Source organism: Callorhinus ursinus, unplaced genomic scaffold (assembly GCF_003265705.2).
Source record: "Callorhinus ursinus isolate GAN/ISIS: 27379988/994484 unplaced genomic scaffold, GSC_fseal_2.0 scaffold3, whole genome shotgun sequence".
Taxonomy (NCBI): Eukaryota; Metazoa; Chordata; class Mammalia; order Carnivora; family Otariidae; genus Callorhinus; species Callorhinus ursinus.
The window spans coordinates 2,838,928-2,857,110 of record NW_027397065.1 but is presented as its reverse complement, the minus strand read 5'-3'; the positions used below and the strand labels follow the sequence as shown (position 1 = coordinate 2,857,110).

General features: G+C 37.1%; 1 protein-coding gene across 2 annotated transcripts in view; it reads left to right on the top strand.

Moving 5' to 3' along the window:
• The window catches only part of EDIL3 (EGF like repeats and discoidin domains 3), a 415,090-nt gene that overhangs the window by 191,624 nt on the left and 205,283 nt on the right, over window positions 1–18,183 (top strand). Inside the window, exon 4 of one of the 2 annotated variants that reach the window (XM_025866595.2) lies at window positions 6,155–6,283. The exons of the other annotated variant lie outside the window; for it this stretch is intronic. Coding sequence (XP_025722380.1) covers window positions 6,155–6,283 — 129 coding nt within the window. The remainder of the gene's footprint in view (window positions 1–6,154; window positions 6,284–18,183) is intronic. 2 annotated transcript variants of the gene reach the window in all.

Below are 18,183 nucleotides of genomic sequence, written 5' to 3'. Positions count from 1 at the left end.
TGAGATGCCCTAAATATACTAAAGTTTTGGCAGTAAAAGTGAAGAATGTACCCATATTGCAAACATTCGTTAATATGATTTCATTAAGGAAACCTAGAATTAAGTTTCCAGAAACCATCAAACCATTATATAAACTATATAAATATAGTTTATATGTATATATATATATATATATATATAGAGAGAGAGAGAGAGAGAGAGACTATGAACTCTGAGAAACAAACTGAGGGTTCTAGAGGGGAGGCGGGTGGGGGATGGGTTAGCCTCGTGATGGGTATTAAAGAGGGCATGTACTGCATGGAGCACTGGGTATTATATGCAAACAACGAATCATGGAACACTACATCGAAAACTAATGATGTATGGTGATTAACATAACATAATAAAATAAATGTATATAGTTACAAATATATACAGTTACAAATCTATATATTTGTACAAATATATACAAATATATATATTTATAAATACTGAGCATATTATATTTTCAGTAAAGGATAACCATTAAAATTACTTTTAAAAAGTGAGCTGCATAAACTGGATGACTAAATATTTTCTTGTGTTAGGAGCTTACTCTTCCAGCTGTTGATAATTTTAATTCCCTTGAAAGTATTTATCCAAATTACTAGTAAAGTGCTCAACACATAATAGTTTCCTAATGAATAATGTTATTTAACCTGAAATTAGAACAACCAAAAAACTCCCAAACTGCTCTATGTTGATCAAGGTCAGGGCCACTGTTTTTCTTACCTTCATAGTACAAGCAACAATATACACTGTAGGTGATGGTTTTTCTTTATCAGTGTGCCAACACCTTAAATGATGCTTATTTTCAGTATCAAAATAGATGAGATTATTGGATGGGGGAAAACACAAAAACAGAAAGGAGTTTCCTGAGATCTCTAATTCTCATATGTTTAGCCCAATTACCACTTGGAGAAAGAAATCTGGAAACTGTTGGTAAATATTTTAATTGTCACTATTTAATATCCAACTACAAAACTTTTTGGCTACCATGTGAGCTGAGAACTGGGGCTACATTTATTTTATTATCTTTGGGTACTAATTTATATATTCTAATTATTTCATCTTGCTAATCCTTTAAGTGAATGTCTTTATTTACACAGGAATTGGTAAATTAGGAGACCAAAACACTGTTGATGAGATTATACAATGTTACATTTTTCTTGATTCCACATTTGCCAAAAATTAAGATACACGTAATTGTTATGCAAAAGTTTACATTCTAATGATCTTTTATTTACTATTGTAATACTTTACAGATATAATATTCTTGAAGCTTAAGCTCTATTAGAGACAAAAAATATTGGAACCCAATTACAAATTTAAGGAACTTGAACTTTGAAAGGTGTAGAAAAGTTACAGAAAGTATCCTAATTAATTACCAAATGAAAAACCAAAGATATTGATACCTTATAAACCTCAGTTTGAATAGGGTTTGGGCAAAAGATGAAATGGTCATCACTCACTTTGCCATACCCTTGTTTATTCAGAATGTATCCAGCACCTGCTATGTGCAGACTGTAACTCCTCCCCACAGAGAATTTATGGTTTATTGGGGAAAAGGGAGATGTAGCCACTCATTTCAGCACTCTATCATGAGTACTCCAAGAGTATGTACAAGGCATACAATGAGTTTCATAGTATGATTATTAGGAACAAACAAGCAAAACCTGTATGTAGGGCACGGTCGCTTTCTTTCTTATCTTCATAGAACAAGCAAGAGTATATACATACAAAATATGTGATTACAAAATAATATTGGGAAGATATTCATGTTTGACAGTTGATTTCAAACATAGCTGAAATGGAGTGCTATTAGTATAGTAGAGCCTATCTTTATCTATATTCATAATATCTAATATACCCTCACCCATTTGCTGAAAACACTCTGAAATATTTCCATTTAGGAATGCTTGGAGTCCTGCATTATTTATACGAACATGCTTAATGAATTCATGTTGATCCTGTCATCTGTCAAGATTAACATATTAATGTACAGATCTTCAATATGGCAGGGAGTGTGGCTTAATGGAAAGTACAGAGATGTACAGTCAGGTGGAGTCTGTTAAAATCTTGCCTTTTCCAGTTAGGCATGTTACTTAGCCTCTGTGAGTAAGCCTGTTTTCTTGCCTCTAAAAAAACAAAGATATATTCTTTGAAGAATACTGTGTATACTTCATGTTGCTTAGCATTTAAAGCACTCTAGAAAGGTTAAATCCTTGAGCCATTTGCTTTACCTCATTCTCACCCTTTAAATGAAAATCATAGAATTTCTCAGAATAGGAAAAATAACCACAATCATGACCTCTGTTAGCAGGTAATCTTTTTCTGAAACTCAGATGTCAGCTGAGGTCATGATGTTCTTTGGGTTGTAAATAAAATCAGCTCTAATGCTCTAGCTCGTTTCTTTTGGGAATCCCAGAGGCTGCACCAAGATTGCTGGACAGGCTTCACCTATGCCCTCAGGAAATATATGTCAGTTCTGTCTTCAGATTTCTGAAGAATCCACTGGATTCTTGAATCCCTTGGGCTTCATGTGCTATAGTGCTTCTTCCTTTCTGCCAGTATGAGCCAGATGAATGGCATAGCCCTTTCCCCTTGACTTCCCCAATCACCACACACAGGTCTGTGTGTCTAGCAGACTTAAGTGTAGGTCTGGATGCTCCAACAGAGGCAGTTCACATAGCAGCTGTGCTAACGACTTTTAGATACCATGAATGTACAGAGATGTACATTCTGAATTTTAGATACCATGGTTTCTTGCTAGCTACTTTTCTTCACCTATTACAGCTTCCCAACATATTGCTTGACCCCTTTCTGTCCCTCAAGTCCACTTCCAGCTCTGTTTTTGGGGTCTCCTCTTCTGGGTGTTCTCCATCTGTTCCTAAGTTCTCCCCTTTATTATGAGAGCCACTAGCTCATCCTCAACTTCAAGTCAAGTTCTGCTTTTCCTAAGGTGCTATGGGCTTGAGTAAATGGAGTCTTCTCTTCCAGGCTCATATTCACCCTTTGTTCTTCAAAGTGACATTAAGAGACCACCTTCCTTGGAATGGTGGCTTTAACTGCTCCTGATAACTGGCAGAGGTCTTACTGTTTCAGTCATTTTTGTTGTTGTTGTTTTAAATCCCTCCCTCACGCAGCTTTATAAGAGGAAGAGAGCATAGAAAAGGTTTATTTCCTCTCTGATATAAATTAAATCACTCTCTTAGGGGGAAGAGAATAGCTTAATCAATTTTGGTTTTAATAACTTTTTTCCTTCTAGATACAAATCCTTAAACCCACCTTTTCTTATATTAGGTTTTTTTGTTTGTTTGTTTTTTGTTTGTTGGTTTTTTAGTTTGAGAAATCACTGAATTCTTATTAGGCTTTGTTTCCTTATCTACAAAATTGAGAGATTGGATTAGGTGATCTCTAAGGCTCCTTATTTGTTTAAAATTGCATAATTCTTAAAAAGAAAAAAATTGCATAATTCTTTCAGTATAATTACTTATATGTATTTTTTTTCTCTAGCAGTTATATAGATGGCTATCAGTTATCAGTTACTAAAAAACCTGTCATGGTTTTTCTTATTTTGAAGTGAACTGATGAATCAGAACTCTGATATCATTTTTATTTCATTCTCCCTTCCCCAACTTTTCAGTCTCTAAAAAATGTAGGTTTTGGAATCATAGACTGTTAATTTGAGACCTAAATGTATCACTCATAGATGTTCATTTGAGAAACATTATCTAAGATTTTTGCCCTTACTTTTTTTTTTTAATGTAAAAGCTAATGGTAATGACAATGACCTCATGGAATTGTAAGAAATAAATGAGATTATTTATGTGAAAAGAATTTGTAGATTGTAAGGCACCATCAAATGTGAATTAATTCGGAGGAGGGAGGAATAGAAACTGAGAAAGAAGAGTATAGATAAGTTCTGTGGCATGCTTTGCATCTTTTAGTAATGGAAGAAACGTGACCCAAATTGCCACAAAAGTGATCATTGGTGTTGAACCTTCTTCCTGTCTTAAACATTGATAGTGTACCACCTTTAGGGCAGGTGTTGGTTAGTTTAACTTACATATAGTGCACAGCACAAAACTGCCTACTTAAATCCATGTATTGTTTTTAATTGATATGAAGGTATCTGGAGAATACACAGATACACTAATTTCTTTTCACTGTTTGAAAGTTAAGCCCTATCAACAAGGTCCAGACACTATAGGGTTGCCACATTGTTTTCTATTTCATGCATATTCTTATTAGATTCTACTGCTATTGAATTTCATGCAATTTTAAACTAGAAGAAACTGAGTTTCAAGAACAGTTGTTGGAGAAAGGAATCAAATTTTAAAGTTTTGACTCAATGCAAGACAATGTTGCCCAACCCCTAAGTGCTTCCTGTCATTGACACTCTATCGCACTGCTCAAAGTGATGATGGTCAATTGCCTTTCTCTCCATAAGTCTTTAAATGGCTTTGACCAATACTTGAGGAGCCATTAATCATTGTACTCTTCCAACAGCCTTGCCTGGTGGAGCTCTCACCCAGTTGCTTCAAGTTGTTACTATTCTTGTGCCCAGCCCTATCGCTACCCCCCAACTCTCTGCTAAAACTACTTGCTCCTTTTCTTCTTCCTCCAGGACTCAGGCATTCACCTTTTCATACATAGTGGACAGTTTAATTACTCTTCTTTCTTTTCTAATATGCACATCCTAACTTTCTCTTCAGTGGCTTTTCTTTCACTCATAAAGGTGTTCTAGTCTCTTCAGTTAAACAAAATTTAAAAAGACAAAATTAGAGAATACTATACATTTTTCCTTGGCCTTTCTTCATCTTCCAGGGAGAACTTTTTCTTCCTTCAGCTTCTCTCTTCCCTTCTTCACGTTGTCCAGTCTGGATTCTGCCCTGAGTCAATTAGCATCCTCCAAAGAAGCCAACAGTAAGCCAACTGTGAGACTGTAAGAATTAGAGATGTAAAAGATTTACTGGGGAGGGGGGGAATGGAAGAAAGAGTAGGTAGGATGAGCCTTCAGACTGTGACATAAACCTGTCACCTCCAAAAAGAGAAAAGGAAGGAAGGAAGATGGTATAGAGAGAGCCTTGCACTGCCATGCCATTTGAGAAAATCTCAGCCATACCAAAGGGGCACCCCAGAGTAAAGAATGTGCACTAGAGGAGTCCTGAGTTGGGCAGGACTGTCCCAGTTCTGTACCCTCATAGTGCTAACAGCTGGTTTTCTCCAAGGGAGATCAGACACCACACTTCTACTGGCTTTCACAGGTACTTCACTCTGGTGAAGTTACTTTCTCAAAGCTTAAAAATGACTATGAGCCTGGGGTGCCAGGATGGCTCAGTTGGTTAAGCTGCTGACTCTTAATTATAGCTCAGGTCATGATCTCAGGGTCCTGGAATCAAGCCCTTTGTCAGGCTCTGCCCTTAGCGGGGAGTCAGCTTGAGATTCTCTCTCCCTTTCCCTTTGCCCCTGTTTTTCCCCATATTTGTAACTTGATGAGCTACTTCTTATAGACGGGCAAAAATTGTGGTTCACAGAAGTATGCCCCACTACAAATCCATAAATAGTCAATAAAAGTATTGCAACCAAATATCCACTTCCCTTGGACTATGTGGTTACAGTCATTTGCAAGTTTATGCTATTTTTACCAGCAAGTTTATAAAAGCTCTTCAGTGTTCATAACTCCAGAAATTGCCATTCAGTATTACTTTTGAAACAGGCAGAAGATATTTCACAATTTGGAGAACTTAATACCAATATTTTACTCAGTGCTAATATTTCTTTTTGACTGCTTAATATGTGTCAGACACTGTTCGGGTGTTTTAAATATACAAATTCTTTTCATCTGTATCATCACCCTCTGAGATAGATTCTTTTAATACTGACATTTAACCAAAGTGCGATTGAGGTACAGAGAGGTGAAATAAATCTTCCAAGACCACATGGCTAGAAAGTCAGGAAGCCAGGCTTCAATACCGGGCTGTTAGTCTCAGAGCCCCACACAACTACTCCATTTCCTATACCACTAATATCCAGGACACTTTTCTCTATAAAATGGTTAATTGCTAAAGGTTGGCCCAGTATCTCCTTTAAAGCGTACACATCATGCAGCAATTTTTCTTCTGTCTTGCAGGTCCCTGCATTCCTAATCCATGCCATAATGGAGGAACCTGTGAAATAAGTGAAGCGTACAGAGGGGACACATTCATAGGTTACATCTGTAAATGTCCTCGAGGATTTAATGGGATTCACTGTCAGCACAGTAAGTCATCCACAATCATTGTGCTTTTATGAGTATTGATTGCAAAGTATACAAGTCATTATCATTCTTGTTGGTAGTAGACTGATAGAAGCTTCCCACAGCAAAGAACCCTGAGAGTTGGCTAATGCTGCTTCTCTCCCACTGAATACACCACATCTCCCACTGAGGGACTGGACTATGTCTCAATCCTCCCAGTGGTGTATGGGGCTAGTAGTTTTGTGTTTATTCTTTTTCATTATTCTCCAGCTATACTTGCAAAATCTTGCCTTTTATTTTAAATTGCTATATGCCTCTTTCTTTCATATTTGTCCTGCAGCTATACTCTTCAAGTTTCCCAGACATTATTCTGATTAGGTTCAGAGATATAAAAGAAAAGAAAACCGCCCACCTGACCCTATCTATAAGCCAGTTCCCTCCTTCTTACATGTTAGCATTTTTAGTGTGAAAATCTTTGAAAGTTCAACAACTATGTTATCTGCACTTCTCTCTCTTATCCCAGTTCTTATTTATCCTGGGAAGTTAAACAAAATAGGTCTGCTTGTGATGCTGCCTTCTTAGAAGTATGGCTCAACATAAATGCCAAGTGAGTGTTGGAGGTCCTTAACTGCTGAAGAGGGTAGAGCAGGGAGGCCACCATGGACAGTACGCTATCAGGGCAGGCTCTTATGGAGGCTGTCACATGGTAGCTGAGTCTTGAAGGAGGGAGATGATTTTGATCAGAAGGAGGGGAACAGGGGCGCCTGGGTGGCTCCGTCATTAAGTATCTGCCTTCAGCTCAGGTCATGATCCCAGAGTCCTGGGATCAAGCCCTGCATCGGGCTCCCTGCTCCGGGGGAAGCCTGCTTCTCCCTCTCCCACTCCCCCTGCTTGTGTTCCCTCTCTCGCTCTCTCTCTCTCTGTCAAATAAATAAGTAAAATCTTAAAAGAAAAAAAGGAGGGGAACAGAGGAATGGCACATGGTAGGAAGAGTGGGGAATGAATATATGAGTTCTAAATAATGGACTGATGGTTAAGACCAAAGTTGGATGTGTCAGCCAGAGCCAGATTTCCAACCGCCAGCAAAAAACAGAGTACCTCCTGGCTCTGAGATGATGGGGGCATAATGTACTTTTGTATTTTTCTGGAGCCTTCTGTAACTGGGAATTTGTAAAATTTCTGTAGAAGCCTGTTATAATGGCATTTATGCTCCTTAAAATAGGCACGTAAACTGCTTGTAATTATCTCTAAGAGCTCAGATCGCCCACAAGGATCTGAGTGGCTACTGATTTTTCTCAGACTGGGGCCTAAGTTGCCAAGGCTGATTCTCCCTCATTGTGGCATCATTGCTCAGCTTTCACACACAAACACCTCAGAACATCCCCAAGCAAATAGACATGGGAGCCCAAAATCTTGGCTGCCTTGATATTCACTTAAACCCATGAAGAGAATATTTCTATCCTTATGTATTTACAAATCCTCGTGATATGGTGTCAGATCGGTGCCCAGAGGAAGAGAGTCTGGCCACCCAGTTGAGTACCTTAATTCAGAGCCACTTGCATCCAATACACACATACACTTACAGAGGAATACCCCCCTTGAGGTGAGAATAGAATTTTCATAATGGGATGCTGTCCAAAGTTCTGAGGCAGGAATTTCTCCCAAGGTCAGATCTTCCTAAATTTTTCTTTCCTAAGCTGCAGGGCTCTAAGAGGAGAGAGTAAGAGTATACAAAGATTCAAACTGTTAGAAATCCTTAGAAGGACAGTATTTAAAAGGCATGTGTAGACCCTAATGTCACTTAAATATTTTATATTGATTAATTCTCTAACCCTAATCTACTGCCAATGTCAGTGTGGAGTTGGGGCTAGTCCTTAAACCAGAGGTCGAGAAACTCCAAATCCGAGTTCCAACTAATAATATCTGTACAATGTTACAACATTATTTTCACATCTCTGGGCCTTGTTTTCTTCATATTGTGAAGAAACATTTAGTTTCCATTATCTTTAATAGTTTAGAAGTCCCATTGAAGACATCTAGTCATCATTTGATTATCCCCGTATAAGGGAGGTTGCTCTGGACAGGGTCCTGGGGAGAGGTGTCCACCTGCCTCTGACTCCCACATGTGGTTAGCTATGAATTCTCTCAAGAGAACCATCAGGTTTGGAAAAATAGAACAAACCATTCTTGGCCCCACTCCCATAGTGGAACATCCAAGTCTTTTCTCTCATACCTTATACCATATTCAAATAAGCTCATTAATCCACATAATTTTGTTGAATTTCAAAGCTTATTTTGAAACACAAAAAAATTCTCTCCCTTACTGCACCTGGTTCCCCACAAGACTTTAAACCCATGTTAGGAATTGCCCTGGGAAGCCTGAGGCTGAGAGATTCAATTCAGAACTGGGATTTGTGGTCTCAACAAACTAGACCCTGTTCTCTGAAGTGCATCATTATCAGAAACAACAGAGAAAGGAAGGAAAACGACTGGATTTGGAATCAGAGACCTAGATTCAGACCTGACCTTTACAGTGATTGGTTAAGTGACCTTGAGCCAGTTGTTTGACCTTTCTGCGACTGAAGACATACAAATCGAGAAATTCAACTAGAGATAGATGGTCTTTGGTTCATACAAGCCAGGAGAGTATTATGGCTAAATGGTTAGCTTGCTCACTGTACAAAGGTTATCAAGCCATTCTCTTTATGATGAAATTGAAAAGGCTTATATATTGGGAAAGCAGATTTAGAAGTTCTTGGAGCCCTGAGAGCTTTTTTAGGTAGGAAAAACAAAAAAGCCTCTCTCTTTCTTTCTTTTTAAACAGCTCTTTAATCCTTTGTAAGAACTGCTAGGTATTTTGGTTAATTTTTCACAATGGAAATAGTTTCATGGCCTGAATATGCTCTAGAACCTTGCTGCCAAAAGTGTGAGGTCATACATGAGCCTTGCCTGGAAGCTTGTTAGAAATGTAGATTATCAGGACCACCTCACACCAGCTAAATCAGAATCAGTTTTTGTTTATTTTTTCCAAAATGATCCCCAGTAGCCTCCCACACACATACTGAAGTTTGAGAAATACTGCACAAGGCTTTCAGTAGCTGAAAGTAATCAGCTTTCAGTTACATAACAATACATTATAGGCAAATTATTTATTATGGTTTTTGCAAATCAAAACTATATTGAAAATCAATGAAATTGAGAAATGTACCAATATAATATGAACATTTCATTTGGAAAAAGGATTGAAAAAAATTCTTCAGGCATCCATATATGGGGGAGGTATTAATTTAGTTCTGTATGGCAGAATGTGAATTAAATATCTTTTGGAATATAGCTAAATAGTTAAAGAATTATAAGTTTTATGATACGGGAATGATAAATACATAATTAATAGATTTATTTTAATAACTATTTTGTCAATATGTTACAAATTAGAAAAAAAATGTTTCCAGCGCCAGCATTAATATTATCTACACATGATTTTTTTTAATTAATAGATTTTAGTTTTTAGGATAGTTTTAGGTTTACAGAGAAATTAAGCAGGGAGTTCCCATTTATCCCTCCACCTGCCTGCATAGTTTCCCCCATTATTAACATTCACATTAATATGATATATTTGTTATAAATGATAAAATGATATTGATGCATTATTTTTATCTAAAGTCCATAGTTTATATTAGGGTTCACTTTTTGTATTATACAACCCTATGGATTTTGAAAAATACATAATATCGTGTATCTACCATAGCCTCATAAATAGTTTCACTGACCTGAAAATCTTCTGTGCTCTGCCTAGTCATCCCTCCTTCCCTTGCCAAATCCCTGGCAACCACTGATTTTTTTTTTATTATCTCTACAGTTTTGCCTTTCCCAGAATGTCATGTAGTTGGAATCCTGCAGTGTATGTGGCTAGAATAATATAGTATGTAGCCCTTTCAGACTAACTTCTTTCCCTTAGCAATATATATTTAAGGTTCCTCCATGTCATTTTATGTCTTGATAGCTTTAAAAAAAACACTGAATAATATTCCAATTTATGGATGTATCACAGTTTGCTTATTCATTCAAGAATACCTTGGTTGTTTCCAATTTTTTGGCAGTTATGAATAACACTGCTATAAACATTTATGTACAGGTTTTTCTTTTGTGTTGTGTGATGTAGTTTTCAACTCACTTGAGTAAATACCTAAAAGTGCAATTGCTGGATCATTTGGTAAGAGGACACCTGAGAGTAAGAAACTTCAAACTGCCTTCCACAGTGGTTGTACCATTTTGCATACTTACCAGCAATGGATGAGAGTTCCAGTTGTTCCATATCCTTACCAGCATTTGTTACTGTAAGGGTTTTGGATTTTAGCCATTACATGTGCATTTTTGATCATGAAAGTAGCAGATGTTGTAATTTTATAAAACTAATAAGGATTCATATTATTTTTATATGGAATTACCAAATTATACATGTTCTTAAAATACCATTAGAATAATGTGAAACACACACAGGTACATATATGTATATGTATGTATATATATATGCATGGGTGTGTGTGTGTGTAAATTATAAGATGTAAATTATAGGATGAATTGAGCACCAAAATTGTCTAAAGTTTAGACTTTTGAAAGGCATTTTTATGTACGCAGTTTTCTTCTGGGAGCTGCATTTTGGGCTGGCTAGAAGTAATCATATTTTATTTGTTGCCTAGAAACAAATTTAATGCCTTAGAGAAGGACAATTTCTTTATTCCCAGAACTCTTTGTCCATGTTACCTCTCAAAGCATTCTGAGCATTCTTCCCTATGTATGCGTAGCTCCCAGCCTTCAATTCCTGCTAAGCACAAATTTTCTTGGTTCCTCTTCCTCAAGGAAGGAGAGCTCATCTAGGTACCCATCAAGCCCTGAAACAAAAAGGATTGGTTTAAAGTAGTAGCCCAGGGGCGCCTGGGTGGCTCAGTCTGTTAAGTGTCTGTCTGCCTTCGGCTCATGTCCTGATCCCAGGGTCCTGGGATCAAGACCCACATTGGGTCTCTGCTCAGCAGGGAGTCTGCTTTCTCCCTCTCCCTCTGCCCCTGCTCCTGCTCTCTCTCACACACACTCTCTCTCTAACAAATAAATAAAATATTAAAAAAAGAATTTAAAGAAGTAGCGCACATTATCAGATTCGCTGAAGACAATAAGCTTTCTAGTCCCTTAACCCACTGAAGAAGTTGGCCAGAAAAATATAGAATCTAAAACTTTCCTCTTCGTATGTTATTATGCTAACTATTATAAACCAATGTGTTCTTAATTTTATCCTATTGATTAATAGATTCATATGTTCAACAATATTTATTTTTATTTTTTTGTCTCATCAGATATTTATTATGACTTTATGAGTAGTATTAATTCTAACCTAACATTAAAAAACACTTATCAGTAATACTGACAATAAATGATACCCATCTTGAAAGCAGGCATTCATTTGTATCACAGACCTTGGCACTGAATTCAGCAAGGAAATCAAAATGCTTTGTAAGATGTGTGGCATAAGATTGATTCACTGACTGGGGCGCCTGGGTGGCTCAGGCCAGCCTTGCCTGAGCTGAGGTCATGATCCCAGGGTCCTGGGATCGAGTCCCGCATCGGGCTCCCTGCTCCTTGGGAGCCTGCTTCTCCCCTCTGCCTCTCTCTCCCTCTCTCTCTCTGTCTCTCATGAATAAATAAATAAAATCTTTAAAAAAAAAAAAAGATTGATTCACTGACTAAAAAAATGAAGGCACTTGAATTCCACATGATCAAGATTAAAAAGGAAGTTGTATTCTGGGCGAGAAAGATATGATTCCAGGCTGATGCAGCATGGATCTATGAGTCATTTTGCTTTTGTAACTTAAATATTTCACTTTTCTCAGAGGTAGCCAATGATACTTGCCATTTCGAGGATCATCGTTAATTGGCTTAATAACATATTTGTCAATTACATGTTTTCTCTGGTAAGTGGTGCTTAGTAAACATAGACTTTGGTTTCACCTCGCTCTATTGAATCAAAATCTTTGGTCAGTACCCTGGATATAGTTGAAAGTGTTCATATGGTCCGTAGGTGTACCAGGCTAAGGACAACTGGCTTAAAAAATGACCTTTACTCTCCAAATTTTACTGGAGGAAGCTTGCTGTTAGGGAAGAATTCTGGATTATGCTGGGGTTTTTGATGCAGCTGTCTCTAGATCAATTGATGAAGGGTCAGTTAGTACTTAATGGTTCTGTGCTTCAACTTCCTTATCCAATAATTCAATTCAACGTAACAAACACTGAGAACTTCACACTATGTTATATGCTGGAAATAACACATCTATAAAAACTGGAATTAATAATCCATTATCCTTCCCTAAACAGGATATTTGTTAGAATCAGAGGTTTGAGAACATACTTTACATATTTTAAGGTATTAACTATCCCTACCGGGCTAATATTTTTAAATATAATGGGGATTCCTAATGGTCTTTGATTTTTCTCTTCCTCTAAAAACATTTTAATTGTAATTTTTTTAAGAAAAAAAAAATGAGTGGTGGGCCAAGGGGAAGCTCAATTTGCAGCTCTATGCTTTCCTATAAGAATTCCTCTCTTAACATCCTTAATTCTTATAAGTAATTATTATTTTTTAAAATAACTCTTTCTACTTTTGGCTTGATGGCCTTTTTATTTTAGCTTTCCACTAGAGGATCAGTTTGTCTTAATAAAGTATTTACTTAAAAACTGTGTGGAAACTTTACTTGGAGTTATTACTGACACCTGCAAACTATGTAACTAAGTGTTAAGTGTTAGCCACCTTAACTCTTTAGCCACAGGTTCTCAAACTTAGTGTGCATCTAGGAGTACAGATAAATATTTAGATTTCTTTTGCTCATAATAGATATTCCAATTTAGTACATACAATTGTGGACCCAGGTCTGACTCTTAATAAGTACCCTAGTGAAACTGATGCAGATGATTCTAAACACTGATTCTCAACCATGGCTGCACATTAGAATCACTTGGGGACCTATGAAAAATACTGATGCTTGGCTCTCACCCCAGAGACTGTGATTTAATTGGTCTGGGGTATCGTCTAGGCATTAGGAGTTTTAAATCTCCCCAGATGATTCTAATGTGCAACCGAGGCTGGGAATCAGTGTTCTAGAACCATACCGTGAGGAATTACTATGCCTTAAAAAAACTAAGCAGAGAAATACTTAAAGAGAAACCGAGCTTGGGATCCACAAACATAATCCCACATTAAATGTATAATCATGCAACCTTATTGAATTTTGTCATTTTCAACCATTTACAGCAAGAACTGATTACAAGAATGAGGCCAGAAAAAGATACTAGCTCACTGTTCTTTAAATATGTTATCCCTTAATCTATCAGAGTTCCAAGGCATTTTAATTTTTGTGTTTTCATCCTTGGCAGGAGCCTTACAAAGAGCACTGTCTTGGGAGATATATATATATATATATATATAATGGATATTTACACTATTCAAATATGGACGCAGTTTGTGATTTTTGCAATAAGATACTCACATATTCACAAACTCTAAATATTTGAAAATTGTTACTTTTAATAACAGTTAAACATTCTTTTTTTCCTGTTACTTATTAAAAGAAATTTGATTGTCAGGAAAACAAATTCTGAACAAAAACACGTTAAACAAATTTTGCCAGAGGGTTATACTCATGAAAGTGGTGTACTTATACTAATAGACCTGACCTTCTAGAACTGATTGACTCATTATTGTATAAAAGATCTCCAGGAATAGAGGTAGTACCACAAATAACAGTTTAAAAAAAAATAATTTGTTTGCATGTAATCCAAATTTCCCAAGCTTCCCAGCTTGTGCTCTCAACATTGATTTCCACATTTCTCTTCTATGAACTACCATCATCCGTCCCAGGGGCCTATGTAAAGCCTCATTCTCCCCTGAAAACTTAACCAAATCCCTGTGAAGAAGCAATTTATTTATTTACACATTTGACACATTTTTTTGGAGCTTACTTACTATTTTGCCAGGTTGCCAACATGTGCTTAGGAAAGAATATAAGCTCTCTGGCTCTGCTGCTGGTCCCATCTTGAAAATACTGCTAAGTAAGTAGGCTGCTCTGTCTTCTGCTGGTGGCCATCCAGGCAACTGAAACTGCACATGATCTGAGGCTGTATCAGCCATTTTAACAACATCGGGTTCTACTGTGTTCCCTGGGGCTGGAACATCATGTGACTTTTTCCAAAGCCTCACACATTCCTTTATACACACAGCTGCTCAGCCTAACTGCTCTTCCATTCAGGGCTCAAACTGACACCTCAGAGGCCGCACCTCTCTAACTCTCATCTCAACCATTTTTCCCAGGGAGCTTTTTGCAGACTCATTTCATTTTAATCAGTTATAAAAGCAATAGCATCTGTGCACATTGGCTCCACAAGGCTCTGAAGTCTACTCAGCCAACAGATATATGTTAACTCCTTGTTCTGTGCCAAGTACTGTTCTGGACATTGGGATACAGCACTGATCCAAAATAACCAAGTCCCTGGTATCATAGGACTTCCATCCTGATAGGGAAATGGGTAATAAAAACTATGATGCATGAATTTACCATATGGCCCAGCAATCGTCCTCTTGGGCATTTATCCCAGAAAAACTAAAACTTAAGTTCACACAAAAATCTATATGTGGATGTTCTTAGCAGCTTTATTGATAATAGCCAAAATTAGAATCAGCCCAGATGCCCAGGTGAATGGTTGAGCAAACAGTTGTATATACATACCATGGCATACTTACCACTCATCAATGAAAAGGAAGAAATTGTTGATGCATCCAATAACTTAGATAAATCTCCAGGAAGTTAAGCTGAGTGAAAGAAAAATGCCAGTCCCAAGACAATACGTACAAGATGATTCTAATTATGTTAACTTTTTGAAATGACAAGGTTTTAGAAATAGATCAGTAATTTTCAAGTGTTAGAGGGGAAAAGAAGTAGCGGAATGTAGTTATAAGAGGACATGAGGTATTTTCGTGGTGTTGGAACTATTTAGTGTATTGACTGGGATGATAGATGAGAAAACCTACATATGTGATAAAATTGTATAGAATTACTTACCTTTATACAAATGCACAGAAGTAAAACTGGAGAAATCTGAATAAGATTGATGTAGTAATGTCAGTATTTTAGTTATGCTTTTATATTACGATTTTGCAAAATGTTAACCATTGAGAGGAACTAGGTAAAGTGTACATGGGATTTCTTCGTATTATTTTTTTTTTACAAATGCATGTGAATCTGCAATTATCTCAACAAAAATCTCAATTAAAAAAGATAATGTATCAGAGGTACGGGTCTGTGATTCAACAGTCTTACACAATTCACAGCGCTCACCATAGCACATACACTCCCCAGTGCCTATCACCCAGCCATCCCATCCCTCCCACCCCCCCACCACTCCAGCAACCCTCAGTTTGTTTCCTGAGATTAATACATTATATGTTAAAAAAAAAAGAAGAAGAAGAAGATAGCAGGAAGGGAAGAATGAAGGGGGGGAAATGAGAGGGGGAGACGAACCATGAGAGACTATGGACTCTGAGAAACAAACTGAGGGTTCTAGAGGGGAGGGGGGTGGGGGATGGTTTGGCCTGGTGATGGGTATCAAGAAGGGCACATACTGCATGGAGCACTGGGTGTTATGCACAAACAATGAATCATGGAACACTACATCAAAAACTAATGATGTAATGTATGGTGATTAACATAACATAATGAAAAATTTTTAAAAAGACAATGTAATATTATACAATATCAAGTATTAATATATAAGGATAAAGACAAAGAGCAGAGGTGTTTGGGTGCTATTTTAGGCATGGCCAAGGAAGTTTTCTCCCAGCAACTGACATTTGAGCAGAGACGGTAAATGAAGTTAGGGGGGCCAGGCAAGCCAACAGGGGAAATAGCAAATGCTAGAGTTGTAAGAGGGCTGTGTGCTTGGAGTATGGTGAATAATGAGGAGAGGGGTTGGAAAGAGGCCTGAGTGGTAGTCAAGGGTCAGATCATGTAGGGCCTTATAAGCCATAGGGAGGACTTTTTATTTTGTTGTAATTGTGGAAGGGCACCTTTGGAGGGTGAAGAGTGAGAAGGAGTCCACGAACTGACTTCTGTTTGGAGAGTGCCTCTGGCTGCTGCTGAAGAACAGGCTGTGTTGGGGGCAAGAGTGCAACACCTGAGACCAGCGGGGAGGTGATAATGACGAGGACTGAGGTGGTAATGAGGACTTGGGAAGAACTGAACAGTGTTCGGATTTGGAAAATAGTTTGGAGTGGATTCCACTGGGATCATAACTATTTGTGTTTTGCTAATGAATTTCAGTAATATAACTTTTTTTTTTTTTACTTTTGCCATAGACTAGGGCAGTATAATACATTGTTATAATTTTGGGGTACCTGGGTGGCTCAATCAGCTGAGCATCTGACTTTTGGTTTTTGCTCAGGTCATGATCTCCTGGGTCTTGAGATCGAGCCCCACGTGGGGCTCCACATTCAGTGGGGAGTCTGCTGGAGATTCTCTCTCTCCATCTCCCTCTGCCCCTCCTCCCCTCAGATAAATAAATCTTTAAAAAAAATAATAATACATTGTTATGATTTCTAGTATGCCTTGTTATTGACATTCGTTTCTAGCTTTTAACAGCATCATTAGCATCGACTCAACTTTTAAAGATTAAAAAGATGTGTAATACAAACACATATACATATATAATCAATGCCTTTAATATATAGATGTTACTTAAGATGCATAAGATTTTTAAAGGACCCATAAAATTGGTTGTCCTTAAATGTATTGTATATTGCTTTATCTTTCACATTAGTTAAGTCATAACAGTAGAATATAGTATATTCAGTATATTTTAAAGAAAGCATAATAGAAGTGATATGTAAATCTTCACTAATGTAATTACATACTAAAGTACAATAATGATTTTGAAAAAGAGGACATCATTGGGAAACCCGGAAATCACAATTACTTTGAATGGATATTTACTAACATCAGCCTTTAAAATGTATCTGGATTGATTTTGCTCTCACAATTCCTGAATGATTTTGCAATCATGCCATAGCCTGTAAGTTTAGAAAAATTAAGGCAATATATGCTTTGAAATAAATTACCCTTGGATTTTTGGTAAGTTTTAATCATTTTATAAGACACTTCTTAAACTACAACATTTCTAAATGTGAATTCTTCCCCTCAGCCATATGATAAAAAGTTCTTTTAGTGATCAATAAAGGAATTGCTTCTTACTCTTTCTAAATAAAATGAGTATAGTTCATTTAAATAAGGAAGATATGAAGCAGGTTGAGAACTTCACTGTAGAAGAGGCCCAAACTTTGATTCCTTATATGCCATTAACAAGTCATATCAACTTGACCTAATGATTATGCTAAGCCTTGGTTTCCTCACGTGTGAAATGGAAATAACTGGTCCCTTTGCCTACTTTTAGGTCCAGATTGATGATATCCAGGCAACTTAATATATGCAGTGTTACATACAATTAGAAGTTCTATATATTCATAAACATGATTGGCTTTCAAAATGCTTTTTCTTTAATTATGGTAAAAAAAAAATGGGACTGAAAGCTAAAATAAATACTGATTTTATCTGAGCTAATTTTGTCCCTGAGAGGATGGGAACACTAGATGTCTCAGTTTTAAAAACAAAGTCTTGTAATCAAGAGTGTATGTCTTCTTCATAGTGGGGGTGAAAAGGAGGAGAGAAGGAAGGAGAGAGTGGGGGGAGAGAGGAGAGAATGAAAACATGTTAATACTATTGTTTCAATTGTCTCCTTCCCCATGAAACTCTTTTAGAAGAGTTGTCTATACCCCTTGTCTCCTGTATGCTCTGTGATTACTTAAAGAACGTAATGTCCAGATTCTGATGACT